Source organism: Leptodactylus fuscus, chromosome 8 (genome assembly GCF_031893055.1).
Source record: "Leptodactylus fuscus isolate aLepFus1 chromosome 8, aLepFus1.hap2, whole genome shotgun sequence".
Lineage (NCBI taxonomy): Eukaryota > Metazoa > Chordata > Amphibia > Anura > Leptodactylidae > Leptodactylus > Leptodactylus fuscus.
This window is the reverse complement of record NC_134272.1, coordinates 58067796-58090296: the sequence shown is the minus strand read 5'-3', so window position 1 is coordinate 58090296 and position 22501 is coordinate 58067796. Positions and strand designations below refer to the sequence as shown.

Here is a 22501-nt window from a genome sequence, read left to right as displayed (position 1 = left end):
CAGTGCTGAATGTGTGTGCTTAGCACACACATTCAGCTCTACTTCATCGGGCTAATAGAATGCATTGGCCAGCGCTGATTGGCCGAATTCCGTACTCTGGCCAATCAGTGCTGGCCAATGCATTCTATTAGCTTGATGAAGCAGAGTGTGCACAAGGGTTCAAGCGCACCCTCGGCTCTGATGTAGGAGAGCCGAGGGTGCACTTGAACCCTTGTGCACCCTCAGCTCTGCTACATCAGAGCCGAGGGTGCGCTTGAACCCTTGTGCACACTCTGCTTCATCAAGCTAATAGAATGCATTGGCCAGCGCTGATTGGCCAATGTATTCTATTAGCCTGATGAAGTAGAGCTGAATGTGTGTGCTAAGCACACACATTCAGCTCTACTTCATCGGGCTAATAGAATGCATTGGCCAGCGCTGATTGGCCAGAGTACGGAACTCGACCAATCAGCGCTGGCTCTGCTGGAGGAGGCGGAGTCTAAGATCGCTCCACACCAGTCTCCATTCAGGTCCGACCTTAGACTCCGCCTCCTCCAGCAGAGCCAGCGCTGATTGGCCGAATTCCGTACTCTGGCCAATCAGCACTGGCTAATGCATTGTATTGGCTTGATGAAGCAGTGCTGAATGTGTGTGCTTAGCACACACATTCAGCTCTACTTCATCGGGCTAATAGAATGCATTGGCCAATCAGCGCTGGCCAATGCATTCTATTAGCGTGAACTGAGTTTGCACAGGGGTTCTAGTGCACCCTCGGCTCTGCTACATCAGATTGCTACATCTGATGTAGCAGTGCCGAGTGTGCATCAGATGTGTAGTTGAGCAAAACTGACTCAGCACTGCTAAGTATGCATTCGCATAGGAATGCATTGGCCAGCCTTCGGCCAATCAGCGCTGGCTCTGCCGGAGGAGGCGGAGTCTAAGGTCGGACCTGAATGGAGACTGGTGTGGAGCGACCTTAGACTCCGCCTCCTCCAGCAGAGCCAGCGCTGATTGGCCGAATTCCGTACTCTGGCCAATCAGCACTGGCTAATGCATTGTATTGGCTTGATGAAGCAGTGCTGAATGTGTGTGCTTAGCACACACATTCAGCTCTACTTCATCGGGCTAATAGAATGCATTGGCCAATCAGCGCTGGCCAATGCATTCTATTAGCGTGAACTGAGTTTGCACAGGGGTTCTAGTGCACCCTCGGCTCTGCTACATCAGATTGCTACATCTGATGTAGCAGTGCCGAGTGTGCATCAGATGTGTAGTTGAGCAAAACTGACTCAGCACTGCTAAGTCTCTGCATTCGCATAGGAATGCATTGGCCAGCCTTCGGCCAATCAGCGCTGGCTCTGCCGGAGGAGGCGGAGTCTAAGGTCGGACCTGAATGGAGACTGGTGTGGAGCGATCTTAGACTCCGCCTCCTCCAGCAGAGCCAGCGCTGATTGGTCGAGTTCCGTACTCTGGCCAATCAGCGCTGGCCAATGCATTCTATTAGCCCGATGAAGTAGAGCTGAATGTGTGTGCTTAGCACACACATTCAGCTCTACTTCATCAGGCTAATAGAATACATTGGCCAATCAGCGCTGGCCAATGCATTCTATTAGCTTGATGAAGCAGAGTGTGCACAAGGGTTCAAGCGCACCCTCGGCTCTGATGTAGCAGAGCTGAGGGTGCACAAGGGTTCAAGTGCACCCTCGGCTCTCCTACATCAGAGCCGAGGGTGCGCTTGAACCCTTGTGCAGCCTCGGCTCTGCTACATCAGAGCCGAGGGTGCGCTTGAACCCTTGTGCACACTCTGCTTCATCAAGCTAATAGAATGCATTGGCCAGCACTGATTGGCCAGAGTACGGAATTCGGCCAATCAGCGCTGGCCAATGCATCCCTATGGGAAAAAGTTTATCTCACAAAAATCACAATTACACACCCGATAGAGCCCCAAAAAGTTATTTTTAATAACATTCCCCCCTAAATAAAGGTTATCCCTAGCTATCCCTGCCTGTACAGCTATCCCTGTCTCATAGTCACAAAGTTCACATTCTCATATGACCCGGATTTGAAATCCACTATTCGTCTAAAATGGAGGTCACCTGATTTCGGCAGCCAATGACTTTTTCCAATTTTTTTCAATGCCCCCAGTGTCGTAGTTCCTGTCCCACCTCCCCTGCGCTGTTATTGGTGCAAAAAAGGCGCCAGGGAAGGTGGGAGGGGAATCGAATTTTGGCGCACTTTACCACGTGGTGTTCGATTCGATTCGAACATGGCGAACACCCTGATATCCGATCGAACATGTGTTCGATAGAACACTGTTCGCTCATCTCTAGTATTAATCTATCCAGCTTTTGGGACATAATGGCAATCATTACACATTTTATATCTAAGTTTGGTGATAACTTTGTAAGTGTTTGAGATACAAACTTGTAATATCCCAGCCTATGTTTGATTGGGGACTTGTTGTTCATTATATAGTTCTATAATATGGAATTGTGTAGTTCTATAATACACTGTCTACCGATAAGTATTTGGACACCGGCGGAAGAATAGAAAAACTATATTTATTAATATTCAATAGTTGGTAGAACCCAGCAGATGTTTCCTTACAGATGGTATTGATAGACACAATACTCCCAGATGCCTGGTGAAACTCCTGGTGTATGTGAGCCATCGGTTGGGTGCAGTTTCTCTGGCCAGCACTCGTCGCTCTCTATCTCCCAGTTTCGGGGGTCTGCCGACTCGGGGCACATTCCGACAATTACCGTTCACCTTCCACTTTGTAATCATATAGGCCACTGTCAATTTAGGGTAATTCAGTTCGCTTGCTATGTCCCTTAAGGATTGACAATTTCCGTGGTATCCCACAATTACCCCTTTCTCGAAATCGGACCACTCTCCTCTTCGTGGCATCTTGCATGTGACTAATGCCAATGCATTAATGCCAATGCTGTTTCCTATTTAAAGGCGTGACGTACATCACAACCACAGATATCTTCATTTGCATGGGTTTCCAAATACTTATTGGTAGACAGTGTATAGAATGTTGGGTGCATGCGTCTGAACCTGTAAAGTATGTACAGCAGTTTCATGTGACACCATTTGTGTTTGCTCCAAGTATGTTTCTGAATCCAACTTTAGAAAGTCTTGAAAACATAGACTTAAACCACCTCTACCAATTCAAATTTTTAGCATCTGTTAACGGGGGCCGCTATACTAATTTCATTGTAATTGGAATTCTCTCTATAGCCCCCACCATTAAAGCTCTGTAATGTCAGAAAGGCAGTGTCAGACAGGGGGTGTGATTCAGAGCTCCAATCAGAGAGATAGCCAATATTAGCTTAGAATTACACCCCTTGTCTGCTCCTGCCTGACACCACCCTCCTGACAGTACAGAGCTCAAATAATATATCAGGTACCAAAACTAACAGCATTGATTGATCAGGAATAGTGGGGTCTAGAGAAAAAATGTTTCAATTGTGCCAGAATCACTAAAGGGTCATTTATTAATTAATGTAAAGAAATGGACTTATTGGCAGTGGTGAAAGGTTTCCTTTAAAGGGGTTATCCAGCTTTCAAAAATTATCAGAATACTCACTATTCCCTTGTGCACCCTTTCCTTGGATATATTTTAATTTCTGCTCCTTGGATCATTGCTATATACATGCAGTGAAACTGAGGATAATCCATTGATTTTTCTCCCTGCTCTAACTCTCTGTGCACCTCTCCCTTCTACACTCTCCCCTGCAATGAAATCTCAGGTAGGAAACACAGAACAGTATTAAAAATACACTAAGATGTACAATGTCCATTTTTTTTTATAGCCCTCAAAATGGATTGTTTTTGTAAAAGTGATCTAAAAGGGAATAGAAAAAATTAGCCAAACAGGTAAAAATGGCATAAAATAATTAGTTAAAAAACATTACTCATCCTATATGTTCCCAACCACATTAGTGATCCCCATTGGTTTTTGCCGATTTTTCTACAGAGGTCGCATTCCATACACTGCCATGATGCTGCAGCCAATTGGTCTTAGCGGTGATTCTGGCATGTACAACATAAGACCATCCGAGAATGTAAATTAACATAGACTTAATTTGCACAAAAAATCTAGTGTACATACTTTACACCAGGCATGTCAAACTCAGGGTACCCCGAGGGCCACATGAGTAACAAGAGGTTGTTGCGAGGGCCGCACACAGCAGCTAATGGCTAGGGCCTAGGGGACTGATCACTAATACCATGCATCGCAAAAATCCAGCATTTCTATTGCAGGCTACATAGAGTAGCCTACAATAGAAAGTATAGAATGACAGGCTGGAGCCTCACAAGGCTCCCAGCTGCCATAAAAATGCACGCAGGCCCCGAATCTTGCTCTGGGTGCCTGCGATTGCCGGTAAAATGGCACCTCAGTTAAAGCTGGCAAACACCATTATTGTGTTGGAGTGCTGGGGGGGGGAGGTGCCGGGCAAGGGGAGGCTGGGGGAGGGGGGCTTCTGGATGTCTGGCCCTTCCTTGGGCCTGAGGAATGTTTTTTCCCACCCACTTGTAATTCTTGCACTTGGGGGTTAATAGGAGCACTACAGACTGTAATGCTCCAATTAACCCCCAAGTGAAAAAATTACAAGGTGGGTGGGAAAAAAAAACAATCCTCAAGCCCAAGGAAGGGCCAGACAGACATCAAAAAGCCCCCCTCCCCCAGCATCCCAACCCTTCCCCAGCACTCCAACCTCCCCGTCATCATAAATCTAGTATTTATCCCCTAGGATAGGGGTTAAATACTTGAAAAATTACAATTTCTTCTGCAGAAGCTTACCTGCTTCTGCTCTTCAGCCTGCGCAGCGGTCTTGTGAAATGTAAAAAACATATATAGTATGGGAGGAATAGAACTAAGTGATAGCATAGGGGAAAAGGACTTGGGCATAATAGTAGATCACAAATTCAACATGAGCCAACAGTGCGGTGCTGCTGCAAAAAAGGCTAATAAAATTCTGGGATGTATTAAGACAAGCATTGAATCTAGATCAAGAGAGGTCATTATTCCGCTGTACTCTTCCCTGGTCAGACCACACCTGGAATACTGTGTACAGTTCTGGGCGCCTCAATTCAAGAAAGACATCGATATATTGGAGCAAGTCCAGAGAAGAGCAACCAAAATGGTGGAAGGTCTGCAAACCATGTCCTATGAGGAGCGGCTAAAAGAACTGGGATTGTTTAGTTTGCAGAAGAGAAGGCTGAGGGGAGATTTAATAGCAGTCTACAAATATCTGAAAGGTAGTCACAGTACAGAGGGATCTACCCTATTCTCATTAGCACAAGGAAGTACAAGAAGCAATGGGATGAAACTAAAGGGAAAGAGATACAGATTAGACATTAGGAAAAACTTTCTGACAGTGAGGGTAGTGAGAGAGTGGAATAGGCTGCCACGGGAGGTGGTGGGCGCTCCATCAATGGAAATCTTCAAGCGGAATCTGGATAAACATATAGCTGGGTGCGGGCCTGATTACGTGGCCACGTCACCTGGCGTGTGGGGAGGAGGGGGCGGAGCGGAGGGAGGAGGGGGCGGAGCGGAGCAGGCAGGGAGACCTGCTCTCTGCAAAGGGTGAGGGGTGGCCGCTGGAGCAGTGCTGCGTCCAGCAGGGCCGCCCCAATCCACCGCTCACTTTCCTTGTACATCTGCGGCCTGCACAAAAGTCTCAAACTTTGTCTCTAAAGTTTAGAGACAAAGTTTGAGACTTTTGTGCGGGCCGCAGATATGCCTTTAAAGGGCCGCATGCGGCCCGCGGGCCGTATGTTTGACATGCCTGCTTTACACCATATGTATGTGCCTCATTCTATTGTATTGCATAGAGTGAAAGGGGGGCCAATGAAATTTTTTTCTCAAATGTTCATGAGGTTCAACAAACATTTTTGTTTTGGACTTAACTTGTTCTGAAGAGACCCCAAAGGGGAGGCACAGAAAACAAAAACAGTCATACTCAGTTTCTCTACCTTCCCTTTGGCTAATGATTCATGCATGGAAAACCCCAAGACTTAAAGGGGTTGGCCACTTTCAGATCAATATTAACAAACAAATGTACAATAAAAAGATATACAATTTTCCAATATACTTTCTGTATCAATTCCTCTCGGTTTTCTAGATTTTGCCTTGCTGTCATTCATTCTGTTACTTCTAGAGGATAAAAGTCTGACCATGGGTCATGTGATTTGCGGTCCATGGTCATGTGATGGTTTATTGTACATTTGTTTGTCAATATTGGTCTGAAAGTGGCCAACCCGTTTAATAACAAACTTACGTTAAATTCACACCTGCGCTTGGTTTTCTGTTCCTCGGGACTGCTTGGGGACCCGAATAATGGAAACCCAATCCACCTGAAAAGCAGTTACACGCAGACCCCATAGAATATAATGGAGTCTGTTGGGTTTCCGAAGTCCCTTTCTCTTTGCATTTTTCAAGCACAATAGGGAACAGAATGCCTGAATGGAAACCAAGTGCTGGTGTGAATACAGCCTTAGCTTGATAAGGACCAGTTGGCTCATGTCTAGAACGGGATATAGATCAAGAAGTGCCAACACACTTAATAAATCTGCCTATAAAATAGATGGTACAAAGCTAGATAATAGTGTCCAAAGATGCACCAAATTTATCACCCAATGTGAACCAATGTGATAGACCAGACAGAATCATTAGCTAGATATTACAAAGGATCAGTAAATCTGCCCCACTATTTCTAGTATCCTTACTGTTATTAATAATTTAATAAGGGTTTCAACTCAAGAGTTATTTTATGAAAAAATGTGATTATCTATGTATAGTAATGTGAGTGGGGGAGGGGTACTGTGTGCCAGGTTTCATTTCCTCTTGCCTGACTAAGTCACTTGAGACAGGCTGGTTGCTAGGGTAATACGGCCTTGCATATACATCCATTTACATGGGGTTATTAGTTATCTAGTAATCATGGATCAGGTCGTCATCTCTCATCTCACATGCTCTTACATTCATTACGTTATTGTGCATTTATGCTCCCCCCCCCCCCCTTTATAATACTGCTGTCCCTTATGTGGAAGAAGACCCTCCCCATCAGCTGGGTCCAGGTGCAACTGCAGTCTTTTCATGCTGTAACATTATAATATTGCAAGGCTGGGCCGATATGGATGTTACATGGCGTGGTATGAATTATTACACGTATGCTAAGATGTTGGATAAACTGTAAACTGTATATCTTAGAAATTGAGGTTTCTGTACAGGGACTCTTGCTACTCCCCTAAGACTACATCATTTCCTATACTCTGCACTGCACATAAAATATTCTGGTGACTCGGCGCGAGGCGGTGAGGATGTTAGCACTAGAGTTATTCTCTGTCAGTGCAGCACCGGCTTGCTACAAATACTTTGCACGGCTTCTGTAATTAAAAATGCACAAACATCTTGGTTTTCTATTTGCTTACACGCAGATATTGATCGCTCATATTCTCTTGCCTGATAATATCTAATGACACATATTCTAGGGGTTTCCCTAGATACAGGCAACAGATTTGTAATATTCCATTGGACAAGCCTGAAAGAGCATTCTGTCTTTTCCTGTGCATTAGCATTGCATTTTTATTGATCTAAATCATTTCTACATCTGCAATAAGAGCTGTAGATTGGGGGGGATATATATCCATTAATAATTAATAGAGCGCATGTCCGATATACATAAGAGCTACAAAGTATTATGTATTAACAGCACCTACTGTATGGCCACAGATATGAGTGTGTGCATGTGTGTGTATACAGTATATAACAAATATGTATATAGTGTATGTATATGACGTAATGGTGTATGACAGTGTGTTACTGTGTGAGTGTGTATAAACCTGCATTGTGTATATACATACAAGAGCTATAGTGTGTATCGGATGCGGTACCAGTTGTTGCTTTGTATGTGATATGAACGTATATGAGAGTATATCTCTGGGTGTATGCTTTTGTATTTGGCAAGTGTATGCGTATGACGTGAGAATTGTGCCTATATACACAGTACACACCTGGGGGCAGTATTTGTGCGTGGTTGTCGCTGTGTAGTCATGTATATTTATAGTATGTATTATATTATTCATTATCTTATTACAGCAACTCATAACAAACAGTATATTACATAGAAAAGAAATATATCACATAAAAATACAACATGTAAGAATACACAAAATACATTACACTACAACTGTCAAGACTGAGCACATAAAACAATACCTAAAAAACATACTCATACCTCAATACAAACTTGATATGGTCTCGGACCTGTCCCTACCTAATTTGCCATATTATAGTCTAATTCTGCTGACTAGATTTTACCTGACTCAACCTGGAGCCAAAATGACTTCTCTGACTACTCATCCACCCTGACAATAGATGGCTCACTCCTTTTATTATTGTTTTTGGTTTAGATGAAAACCTGTGCTCCATCCCACCGGCAAAAGCTTCCAACTTTATACCTACCACGTGGTCTACCTTTACCGTATCAGTCTTCCAGATCCCCTGACCCTGACGCCCCACACCATACAAAAATCACACTTGTTAGCATTGCAACATCAGCAAATGTAACCTTTTAGTACATACCCCAATGTATTTTTCTAAACCTTTTCCATATTAACCCGTCTATCCAGTTTATGATCTAAATTCACACCCAGTACTTGTAACTAACCACAATTCACTCTACAACCTTCTATTAAAACTGAGTCAATTAACTTTCACTTTTTCCCAAAATCGATCAACATATCCTTTGTTTCTACCCCATTTAGAATGGAACCATCATCTTCACTTCATTTCACAGACCCATCTACTGCCGTTCTGTACTTTTCCACTTTTATTTCTCGAACACAACCCATTGTTATCTGAGATTGTCTTCTAAGGACACAACTGGGAACAATAGTGGAAGTCACAGAGGAAACAAAATGATGAGAACCTTTTGGGGCACCAATGCTACCCTCCACCCTATCCGGCAAAGCATCCATAATACGCACAAACTGTCATTTATCTGTGAAATAATCCAAAATCCATCAAAAGCACAAAGGCTTTACCTTCAGACCACATTATTGTATTAGGTTCTTCATAAAAGGCACCACAGTTATCCTTCTACCCCACCCCAACCCTTTGCAACCCCAAAACTCATGTTATTAAGAGTGAATGCTTCTGAGTGTGTACTTCTGGGTGTCTGTGTATTATTGGTGCATGTGATTCTAGGGTATATAAGTGTGTATCTTTAGGGGTATGTAGCTGTATTGTATTTCTGAGTGTACAATGTTTTGTTAGTTTTTATATAGCTTTTACAGTTGTATCTTTGTATTGTTTGTATATACTGTATGTCTATGAAGAGGTGTTAAACTGTTAATGTATTTGTGAGTGCATGTGTTTGTATCACTGAGACATGAGCGTATGTGGCTGTATTTGTATTGTGTATCTGTGTGGTGTGAGGGTATATAAGTCTGCATTTTGGACAAGTTTTTATAATTGGTAATGAGAACGTGTGAGTTTGTATCGGTGTAGTCATGTGAGTATATTATTGATATGTATGTGTGATGTGTAGGTGTATCTACCGACTGAGCGATTCTATGCTATACTATTGGTTTGTATGTGTAAAATGACAGTATGTGAGTGCAATTGTTGGATTATGTACTACGTATACAACTGGGCTACCAATATAGCAGAATTAACACCATATATGCCATGAGCTTCAATCCATGCAAAATTAATCATGGACACCACAATATTCCGATAAAAAAGTACAACTTTTATTAATACAATTCATAGCTTAAACAACGTACAAAGGAGGAGAGTAATCGCATGAAAACAACCATGAACCCACAGGGTAAGTATAATGGAGTAAAGTCCGAGCATGAATAGCATGCCACAGGCAATACACTATGAATGACAGTGAATAACATATATATATATGATATAGTAGCCAGAATATAGAATGCACAATATACCTGGATAATCAAAATAGAAGTATACCCTCGAGAGATTTGTACCCTGGTGTGCAGTACTCACCTCCCCAGGGTATACTTCCATTTTGATTATATTGTGCATTCTATATTCTGACTACTATATCATATATATGTGTTATTCACTGTCATTCATAGTATATTGCCTGTGGCATGCTATTCATGCTCGGACTTTACTCCATTATATTTACCCTGTGGGTTCATGGTTGTTTCATTACTCTCCTCCTTTGTGTGTTGCTTAATCTGTGAATTGTATTAATAAAAGTTGTCATTTTTTATTGGAGTACTTTGGTATCCATGATTAATTTGCATGTTGCATTATGTATTTGCGTTTCCTTAGATTATATGTGATATGGCGGTATATAATTGGTTAATAAGTATGTGTATTATTTGCGTATGTGAGGGTGTGTGAGTTTGTCTCTATGAGTGCATGTGTTTGTATTATTTATGTTGATCAGTAATGTACTGTAGCGTGCGTGTGTATTGTGAGTACACATGCTTGTGATGAAAGTCCGTGAGTTTGTGTCTTTGTGGTCATATGTGTATTGATGTGTATGTGTGACTTGAATGTGTGTGTGTATTGTGAGTGTATGGTCTGTGTTTCTATTGCCTGTGCTTGTTTGCATCTATGGTTGTGTTTGTATGATTTGTTTGCTGTATGTGTGTGATGGCATAAAGTGATACGAGGATGTGTGAGCGTGTATTGACTGTATGTATTATTTGAGTAAGTGTATGGCATGTCTGTGGTTTGTATCTTTGTTTGTTGTATTTATGTGTGAGCGTGTGTGTGTTATGAAGGTGTGTGAGTGTATCTATTAGTGCTTGTGTAGTATTTGATCACATGTGTGATGTAAGAGTCTAAAAGTGTACAAGTGAATGTATTTTTGTGTATGTCTGTGATAAGTATGTATTATGAGTGAGTATATGTATGTGTTTGTGTTATTTCTGTGTGTCATATTAAAGTGTGTATGTGTATATTATGTGGGTATATTTGTGATAAGAGCCCTCGAGCTCTATGTGAGTGACCATATGTTTGCATTATTTATGTGTGTGTGATGTGAAGGTATATGAATGTGTAAGTGTATATTACTAGCTTGTGTACTATGGGAAACTGTGCATATTTTTTATTTGTTGGAGGTGTTTGCATTGTGTCTGTGTGATGTGAGATAATGTGATTGTATATCTGTGGGACTATATAATGGCATTATTTATGTGTGTGATGTGAAGATATATGAATGTGTAAGTGTATATCTTGCACTAGCTGATTGTGTATTATGGGAGATGCGTGTTTCTTTATGGTTGTATGTTTGTATTTTGTATGTGTGTTATGTGAGATAATGCCATTGTTTATCTGTGGGACTGTATAATGGTATTATTTATGTGTGTGATGTGACGGTATATGAATGTGTGTGTGTGTGTATGTGTGTGTATATTACTAGCTGATTGTGTATTATGGGAGATGCATGTTTTTTATGGTTGTATGTGTGTATATTGTGTCTGTGTGACGTGATGTGATGTGAGATAACGTGATTGTGTATCTGTGGGACTATGTAATGGTATTATTTATGTGTGTGCTATGTCACGGTGTGTAAGTTTGTATGTATAAATTCATGTGTTTGTGGTCTACATATGCAGTAGAGGTTTATGTGTCATGTGTGTTGCGATGTGAACGTACTAACTACTTGGACTTGATTAACACAGAATTCCATTGGTAATGAGTTAATTACAACTATAATGATGTGTACATGTCTGTAATGGTTTCCAGACTTTACCGGATCTTGTAAGATTTTGCAGTAAACATGATGTCATCATACGATGATAACGGTACCGTACATACGATAACACATACAGGATACGCACGTGTTAAATAATAAAACCTCTTAGTAGAAGTAGGCAGCGTAAATCTCTACCAACGACTCTCCACAAGGACACCTAAAGTAAAAAATACTTTGATCTGCAAGTCACATTCTGTTTTATTACATAAAGGTTAACTAGCCCTCCTAATGAACAATTATTACTCTATAAAACAAAGAAAAAGAGTCTGCAAGAGCGGAATATTAATTCGAAACAGAGGTAATTCCATTCACGAGGAAAAAAAAACGAGTACATATTAAATAATAAAAAGCCAAATTTCATTTTAAAATGGAGTCTGATAGACTAATCTCCTTTAATAGACTGAATATAATACCAATTTCATTTCTAATTGTAGTTGAAGATGGTCTCTAAGCCTTTACGCCATGAAAAAAAACCAAAAAGAAAAAAAAAAAAAACAGGTCTGTCCGAGCAGGGTGGATTCCCCCGAACTGTTAACTTTCCACGAGGAACGTGAAAATCTTATCCGAAAAGATTCCTATAAAATGTCAGGCTTTAATAGGGATGGAAAATGGGTGGCGTTGGCTAACTAAGATAATATCTTCAATGTCTCCGTGTAGTTGGCTTGTGGCGTAGATTAGAAAAAAAAAAAAAAAAAAAACGTTATTCGGTGCTGACTCTGCTGACCAACAGCAATGCAAAAGAAATTCTAATAGACACTGGGTCCCAGCTGGGCAATGACATTAATTGCCTAAATCTCACGGTTGTCTGTGATGCAGCTTTCTCATTCAATCGCATGCTCTCTCTCTCTCTCCTTCTCACTAGCTCACTCGATCTCTCTCTATTTCTCTCCACCCTCCCTGGGGATTTTAAAAATGCAGTATTTGAATTTTGGTGAGTGGTAAAGCCTCTGCCCTAGGACCCATTTGACAAATGAGAAGCCGTGCAGCATCAACACCAGCCGACTGAGCTTCAGTGAGTCAATCTCTCTGCTAGTCAGCAAGCTCCTGTTGGGAAACGCCGAGCTCCCTCTCTTCGCTGTCATTGAGGAAGTTACACTGACTCTTCATTAGGCTGCAAGGCTTTGGTTAAATCCCTCGTTTTTGTATTCTATCCACTTTAAGCGGTTTCAGTTTTAATTTGCCTAGTTGCCTTAGCTGACAAATGAACACGCGTTTCCAGCAGTAGGATAGCAAAGCGGAAAAAAAAAAAAAAAAAAAAAAAGGACTTTTTTTGTAACTTTAAGTCGCCGCAGCTAAAAGACGATTTAAAACCTGCTGACAAGACAGGACAAACGTGCTTGCATGCTAGCCCCTTCACTTGTTCTACGTCGACTCCAGAGCAACACCATGCAGCATCCTCTGACGGGTGCAACCTGCGTGGCACTGCCGAATGTGGGCATGTGTCCACAGCTCTCTTGTGCCTTGACTTTTATGTACTTGCAGCAGGTAAGTTTCTCCTTGCTTTTGCTCTTCTTTACATTGCTGTTGCTTGTAGATGAACTTTAGGCATTATATTGGCTGTGGGTTTAAGACGTAACCTTATTTAAGATGGGGAAGCGACAGACTGGCATAGATTGCTGGCAGTAGAAGCTGGAATGTCTTAGGTTGTGAGGTTAAGACGTGAGTGTGCTAGAATCTCAGCAGCTCTCCTGCACACACATTGCATGCTCTTATCTGGAATCGTGTATTCAGTCTGCTGCTGTACTGCACACAAAACCTAACCTGGCCATTAAACGCTACCCTGTAGCCGACTCTGCTTCATTATGCTGGGCTAGGATTCCTGCTTGTGTATCTGTACATTACTCGCTGCAGTCGTAGGGAAGCGTGTGCCTAGTGGCTTTCTCTAAAATACTAGGCAGCGATATTTTAATGAGATGTAAATGTCTCCTTTGTGAACCTGAAAAGCTCTGTGTTCAAGCTAATAACCTAATAAAAGGGAGAGCATGGATGTCCCTGCAAACATCCTCCTGAAATGAAAAGAGTTAACGCATAGGAATTAAGCATTGCACCAGTGTAAGTGCTTAAAGTGTGATCTTATGCCTGATTCTGGCTTGCAGAAGAGAATGCCTTGATATATATCTCACAAGGGTGTCTATTTTCTAATCTCTCTCAGTCTGGACTGTATTCATTTCCTCACCTGTGACTTAACTCTTCACAATGGTTATCTTTGTGCTGCATAATCATAAATGGACCTTTTACTCTTATGGTAATGACTGCTGTGCACATGTAGTATATAGAGGAAGCCAGAGGAATATACATCATGTAGATGTGGTGTATATATATAGCAATCTGTGTGTAGGTGTGTTGGAAATAAACTTTATCTATATACTGCCTGTGCATGTTTCTGTAAGTCATGGAGGACAGACCTATATGCATATGAGACATACCTGTATATAATGTGCTGCACTATGTGTTTGCTGCATTAATGGGGTGCACTGCTGTCGCCATTGTACGATATTTCCATATGACAAGTCTATGAATCGGGATAGGCGACTGTTTGCTGTTTTACTATGGATGTCGATTTTATGGTCATTTTTGGAAACTTGAACTTGTATCATGTGACTGGGTGTAAAGTCTACTATCAGTCATTCCTTTTCTATTACCTGTACAATCCCATGCAGTAATACTAGTATCCTGCCCAGTACTGAGTGTGACGCATACATGTTGTTCTAGTAAAAGGTCCACACATTTTATTCGGTTATTCTTCATGCTGGCTCGTAAGTAATTTCATTAAATAATGATAGATTTCCTCTATAACATCCTGGTATGGCTGTGGTTCACCTGGTGTCCTGGAATAGCAGAAGGACAAGGCAGTAAACAACAAGGCATGCAGCTCTTTTCTCTGCTGCCCTATGGGCTTTGTTGTCACTTTGGCATATTATAATATATGCATACTAAAAGATTTATGTGTACATAGATTGTGACGGTGATTTGGGAACAGCAATGGGAGTTCATGTGTTTGCATTCCAACTCGAATTTGCATTTGATAAATGCTGAATACATCAACTTTCTAGGATTGTCTTTTTAATTACCTCCTTCCTAATAACTGGCTGTCCTTTTACTTTATAGAAATCTTTCATAGATCTTATCTACATTATCTACACCACAGCTTTTTTTTTCTTTTACTTAGCTTTAGTGCAAGCCTTGTCATTTTATTTTAACTGTTTGGTCATCTGTCTGTGCTTTATTGTCTATGAAATACCCCTTGAAACGCGTTTCGAGGTTAGAGGTCAGTAGGACCTTACACAGGGTTGGGGGATTTACATAGCTGCAATTGTTTTTTAATGTAATCCTTCCACTCCATCTGCAGCTCCTCTGTAACCACATTACCACTGCAGGTAAGGGGGCAAAATCTCTTTAAATATTTCCTGAATGCCATAATGTGGGTTAGCAAATCCTATAAGCAGTAAATAGGAGTGTATCATTGAATTGTTTTAGCTATAGGGGGGAAAAAAAAAGAAAACCTTTAACCCTTTGCACTCTTGATGGAGAGTAGCCTTCCAGCACCGGAAGGGACTGATAGAAATTTCACGATATCAGTAATTTATCTGATTGCCTATAGGTTGTATGTGTCGCCAAGGAACATATACGCATTTCAATGACTCATTTTCCCCTATGTAATATGGAAGCAGCCTGCCTATAGCAATAATGGATACACCATTACGACGTAAACAATGTGCAATAAAAACACACCAATATTTACTGCCACTAACTCCAAACGCAGTGTAAATTTTATATTTGTCTTGAATATTTTAACAGCTACTTTTCGCCTTTGCCAGTAGTTTTTAACAGTTGCCTGCATTATTTATAAAGCAGGAAAATACATGCAGATGTCAACAGGCTGCCGCTATACGCTTTATTGTTACAAATAAGACCACGTAAAGCACAATGGGAGGTGGACAATATCTTTATGGATGAGAAGTTTGATGAAACAAAACTAAATGCCACCAAGAAATTACTCCAGTGGAAGAAAACAAAAAAACTTCTATTTGGTTTATTGCTAGGGCTTATTTTTTCAATGTAAATGATACAGACGACTTCCAGTAAGAAGGTATTATGGAAATAGATGTCAACATTTTTATTTGCTAGCGCGCCAATTATAGTTCCTTAAAGAATTGCTGTTTCTGCATTGTGAGCGTCTGCATTATACATACATATACTCATATACTCTGCATACTACAAAACGCCCCTACCAGTATAATATTCTTATATAGCGTACAGGGAAACTTCATTGTTGTTGTGGAAGTCTTTATACTGTGTAGTACAGTTCTGTTTCTACAAGAATAATGCACAACAGAAAAGCACACAACTACTTGTTATACAATATATGACTAGTTGTGTTATATCTGTGTGTCCTGGATACATTTGTGGTGTGTTCTACTTGTGGTGAGCACACGAAACTGCAAAATGTTTACAGCCATACAGTTCACACATCCAATCTGTAATATAAATGCATCTGTACAACTCATACATTCATACGAGACACATCCATACAATAATACAAATGCATACACTATATACCTCCATGCAATAATACAAATGCATACACTATATACATCCGTGCAATAATACAAATGCATACACTATATACATCCGTGCAATAATACAAATGCATACACTATATACATCCATACAATAATACAAATGCATACACTATATACATGCATACAATAATACAAATGCATACACTATATACATCCATACAATAATACAAATGCATACATTATATACATCTATGCAATAATACAATTGCGTACACTATATACATCCATGCAATAATACAAATGCATACACTATATACATCCATACAATAATACAAATGCATACACTATATACATAATTTAATAATACACACAGAATAATACGTATTCATGCAATAATACAATTGAATACAATATATACACCCATACAATAATACAAATGCATACACTATATACACCCATACAGTAATATAAATGCATACACTATATACATAGTATAATAATATGCATACAATAATACATATTTATGCAACAATACAAATGTATACAATATATACACCCATACAATAATAAAAATGCATACAATATATACAGCCATACAACTCACGCATCCATATAATACACTTCCATACAACAATACAAATGCATACAACACATCTTTACATCTCACATACCCATACACTAATACGCATCCATACAATATATACATATATAACTCATAGACCCATACAATAACACGCATATGCAATATTGGTATGCAATATACAATATAGTTATACATATTATAAACAATATTAAAGTGCATCTAAGTACTAGTAACTATGTTTATATGTATTATACACCCATACAATATATACATCCATACTATACTCGTATCCATACAATAATAGACACCTAGTAATACACACATGTACACCACATATAACCATACAATACACATCTATTCAAAATTACACATCTATGCAACAGACAGATACATAAAATACACATGCGCACACTACACATTGTAATAATCACATCCATACATTAATATGCAGCAATTCAATAATAATTATTTACATTCATATAATAATGCACCTCCATACACTACACTTCCATACAGTTTTAGACATCTATACAATACATAACATCTAAACATTGCACATCAATATACTTAAACACAAGCATACAATAACACACATAGACTCAGTAATATGTATCTGCACACTGTAAACATCCAAACAACATACATACATGCCACGCACAATAATAACAAACACTAATAATAATAAAATAGACAAACGCTGGGCACATTGATGTAAAAAAACACAGCTATATGCTAAACATCCATATAGTTTACCCATCCTCATAACTATATACATCTAAAGCTGATACACAACCACACTATATTGCATAGTCACATTCATTGGCTGATACGCTGTCAGCATGGTATAACTTGGTTATAGTCTGATGGGTGGTTGATGGTAATAGTACACTATCTGATGCAAAGTTCTGCATAGGCTTGTTGTTATCCTCTTGTATAGGGAAGGTAAAATGTAACATATCTGAATCTTGTGTGTTAACCCCTTGGGCTAGATTGTGTGTGCACTAGCATATTGTTTTAACTCTCAAACTTGCAACAACTCTGAGTTAGGGTTAGAGTAACAGTGCAGTGTATGAGTGCTATAGACCTCTGCAAACAAAAGACAGGACAACTCTGATATATCTGCTCTATAGTTAAAATAGCCCTAGTAGGTGGCATCTGCAATACAACCCACCTTCAGGAAAGCAAACGTTCTGTAGATATGATGCAGTAACCTATATAAAATATAAATAATTCCTTCATGCATTAACATATAGCCACATGTGTCTCCCATATCTGAAACCAGTAGACCATGAATGCGGCTTTGCTATAATGTCATCGCCTCCCTTTGTAGATGCTTAAAAATCCTATAGAATTTGCCAATACAAACTGATGTATGCTGGAGATTATGAGAGGGCTATGGCCTACTAGATATTCACTAGTATGCACAAAGTTCACTTTATAATGCCATTAATATTATTTTACTGCATTTGTGCCTTTGTGTACGTATGTTTGTGTGTTTTCACCTATAGGTGCATGTATGTTTGTACATATAAATGATACTTCCCATCCCATATATCTATTTATTCTTTGTGTATATGTGTGTATAGTTGTGTTCAATATCCAAGCCTGGTTTGTACATATATCACATTACATACATTCTTATTATTTGTGTCTGATGTATATGTCTGTATGTCCACGTACAGGATACATGTATGTATGTTTGTCTGTACATTTGTCTTCCATATGTACATCCATATTATTGGTTAGCTTCACACACATCACAATTTGATATCATTTAAGTAGTCTGTATTTTATTGTGTATAGCTACTGCATGTTGGTGTGTGTGTTATGTTTTATTATATTTTGTACACACATAATACATAAAAATAAGTTGTTCTTAAGCCTTTTGTTGAACTTACAAAAAAAAGTAACAATAATTTAGAACTGTAACTAAAAGTAACCCATAGTGTAACTAAGATAACAGTAGAACAATGAGTCCACCTAAGCGGTAATACAAAATATTATTCTATGTACTCGCAAGCAAATACAATTTTCTTACAGGTTGCTCTAAGCATCATTTTTAACCAGTGGTCAAATTGCCATCTGTTCAAGTGCACTCCAATAAGTTATCTTACAGTGGGCCATGCCCTTGTCAACGTGCCCGAAATGATAATATGTGTTCCTCACTTAATGATGATGCATGGGGTTTATTCTTCAAAATGAAGTCATCCGTAATCTGGGAATAATTTAGCTAAAATGGAGACATTGCTCAAGGTGGACATACCTAGATCGAAAGCAATTGAACTAAAACTTCTGGATCAACTTTTTTTTAATTAGAAAGTAGCCGGCAGTAGATCATTAATGGCGGCAGTGACTGGTCATTCTTAAGTGCTTAAACAGGAGAAAATTGGCATTTGGAAAGTGCTGGGCTTGCAAGAATAGGTATCAGCTGTGCAGGTTGATGGCCCTAAGGAAATGAAGAGAAGTCGAGCTGTTAACTGTGTTCTTTAAATAGTGCGCAATAAGTCAATCGGCTTCTTCAATGAGTTAATTTGCTATCCAGTGGTCGCTTTTCCTTCCCGCTTAATAAATAAGTCAGGTTGAACAATAATAAGAATCGTTTAGATTCCCCCTTCAATTTTTTTTTTTCTATGTTAGCCATCATTTAGATTGAGCAATATACAATCATTACAATCATGGACCATATGAATATTATATAGGTTACATTTAATTCTGACTAATAATGTGAGGTCTAACCACTGCCTGTTTGTATGAATACATAGAGCTGAATATTGTTTGTTTCCTTTGTAAGCTGTAGCTATCAGCATGCAATAAGATCTGTCATATGGTGATACGTAACACTTTAAAGCTATGTTTCCAGAAGAGACTTGTGCCGCAGGAACATAATCACTGCGGCAATTCACCTAAAATGTGAACCCATATGTTGGATAGAGCTTACTCTGCAATCGACTGTAACAGTCTATGGTGGAAGTACTGCATGTGTTATCTGCACTGCAGTCTAATGATGCTGCAGGCAGATTGTTCTACACTGCTTCTTGTCATAGCAATTCCCAGTTGATAGGGATGCTGCCTGGAATCTCAGCAGTGACGTGCGAGATGGGAAAAACCCCATCCCCTCCCTCCCCCCAGCCATTGTGATCTCATGCAGCAGAAATTGCAACTCCAAATAGGGTTTGTGGAAAACATGACCGTCATCTTGGTGGTAGACACTTGCCCTAAGCTTGAACTGGAGAGCAGTTCAATAGATCATGCTGTGATAACTGGATGTGATTACATAACCATGTCTGATAATATAAGCTGCACATCCACAAGTACCGGGGGAGAAATGCCTGAGCTGCTCATTTTATTGAGTTCTGGAATACACGAGCATCAGGCTGGACACTGTGTCGAGGAACAACATTTACAAACATGGAAAGCAGATATGGAAGCGCATATTCATAGCGCTTCCCCAAATCTGCACTCATAGGAATAATGTGGAGAAACAGACAATATACAATAAAACTGATAGATGATAGATAGATAGATAGATAGATAGATAGATAGATAGATAGATAGATAGATAGATGATAGATATGATAGATGGGTAAATATGATAGATAGATAGATAGATAGATAGATAGATAGATAGATAGATAGATAGATAGATAGATAGATAGATAGATATTAATAGATATGATAAATGGGTAAATATGATAGATAGATAGATAGATAGATAGATAGATAGATAGATAGATAGATAGATAGATAGATAGATAGATGATAGATAGATGATAGATAGATAGATATGATAGATGGGTAAATATGATAGATAGATAGATGATAGATAGATAGATAGATAGATAGATAGATAGATAGATAGATAGATAGATAGATAGATATTGATAGATATGATAGATGGGTAAATATGATAGATAGATAGATAGATAGCTATATATTGATACAAATATACAATAGATAAATACATTTGATACATGCATATGATAGCTACAAACAGATAGATACAATAGATAAATATGTAAGATAAATAGGCACATAGGTAGATGGATAGATAGATAGATAGATAGATAGATAGATAGATAGATAGATAGATAGATAGATAGATAGATAGATAGATAGATTAAGATATTATAGTTACGATGGATAACATAGGTAGATTGACACAACTGATAGATGGATAGTGAGATAAGATTGATAAATAGTAGAATAACTATCTCTTAATAAGAAATTAGAATATTGCTTAGATGAAAATCCCAATAATTCCTGAAATATAAAATGTGCATGGCTGCAGTCAGTAGTTATTCAGTATGCATGAAATAAGTAAAGATGTATTTTTTATCAGCCATTGTACGTATACAGTGCCATTTTCACATGAGAAATGTCAGCGCTTTGCCTACTTGAGTGAAAAGGAGCCCACATTAGCAGTAATGCTCATTCGCCATCTGTTTTCCTTACAGCTGGGCCTTGACGGATTGTCCGGGGCAGAGAGGAGATGTTTTTGTTTTGTTTTCTGATTAATGTAACTGCTATACAGTAGATGCTGTGAACCGCTCCGTATTCACTAACACACAAGCCCATTGTCTGACAAATTATGCTTTGTAAATGTGCAACTCAGTGTTATGCAGATGAGGACTCCACACTTGTCTCTTCTTCACCAGAGGGGGCAGTGTGGCGCTCATGAACAGCATATTTAGGGGAACGTATAGTCTGTGTATGACTGCAGCATCTGGACCTACCTTAAATGACATAAGAGGGATATCTATGAGTGTTTGGTTGCTTTAATTATATGCATTTGTTTTAATCTGGTTAGGGCTTTGTGTTACACTTTACAGCAATCATACACGATACCTTATTATGTTGTGTTGTGCTGGCAGAATCACATCAATGCGCAAAAATGAGATTAAGATTTTATTCGCAATGCTGTGCTGAAATCTGAAAACCAAGTGTTTGTTTCAGGGATGGTGACTGCAGGCGGGGGGAGTGCTGCTGGTTTACATAAGTATGTCCGTATGTGGTATAGTTATATAAATCATACATGTCCATGTAGACTGCATCAGGGATGTGTATATGTATGCCAACACTGTCCCACTGGTAGCATCCCTAAAATCAGCTCATAGAAATGATGCCGAGCCATAGGGGAGAATACAGGAGTGTATCTATAACAGGTGCAGAAGTAGCAATTGCAGCTGAGCTTCCATGTCACATCAGAAGAAACTATTACAAGACTAGGTATATACCGCGACCCTGGCCACCACTCTGGTTACCTAACCAAAGATCGCTGTGTCACCCTGCGGCTCAATCACCAATGTATGCGAATGGAGTTACATTGCGAACCTGAGGGTGCTGCAACTGTGACTTTTAGTCGCAAAAAAAAATCCATCAGAACCAGATTTTTGTGACTAAAAGTCCCAGTTGCAACATCCACTAGACTGCAGTGTGTCTACATTCACTTACATCAGTGAGGTAGCACGGCGAACTTTGGTCGCAATGTAGTCCTTGCCTATGTGACATGTAGTAACTCAGGTGTCCTGTTACAGATTTGGCATTTGGCCAAGGATCTGAAAGTTGCACCACTACTTTTAGAAGAGAATACTTCCATCATACAGTGCTGTACAGAAGTACCGTACAGGCTTATAGCGGTATCTAGTTTTATCTACGTC

The 22501-nt window shown here is 39.5% G+C and overlaps 1 protein-coding gene across 7 annotated transcripts in view; it reads left to right on the top strand.

Annotated features, from left to right (window-relative positions):
* The first annotated feature begins 12635 nt into the window (after nucleotides 1-12635).
* The window catches only part of RBFOX1 (RNA binding fox-1 homolog 1), a 536290-nt gene continuing 526424 nt past the window's right edge, over nucleotides 12636-22501 (top strand). For 2 of the 7 annotated variants that reach the window (XM_075285979.1, XM_075285978.1), the window contains exon 1: nucleotides 12639-13223. In XM_075285979.1, the coding sequence (XP_075142080.1) occupies nucleotides 13080-13223 (144 nt within the window). In that variant the 5' untranslated portion in view covers nucleotides 12639-13079. Of the gene's footprint in view, nucleotides 13224-22501 lie in introns of all 7 variants that reach the window. The other 5 variants (XM_075285976.1, XM_075285974.1, XM_075285977.1 and 2 more) reach the window with 5 other exon arrangements.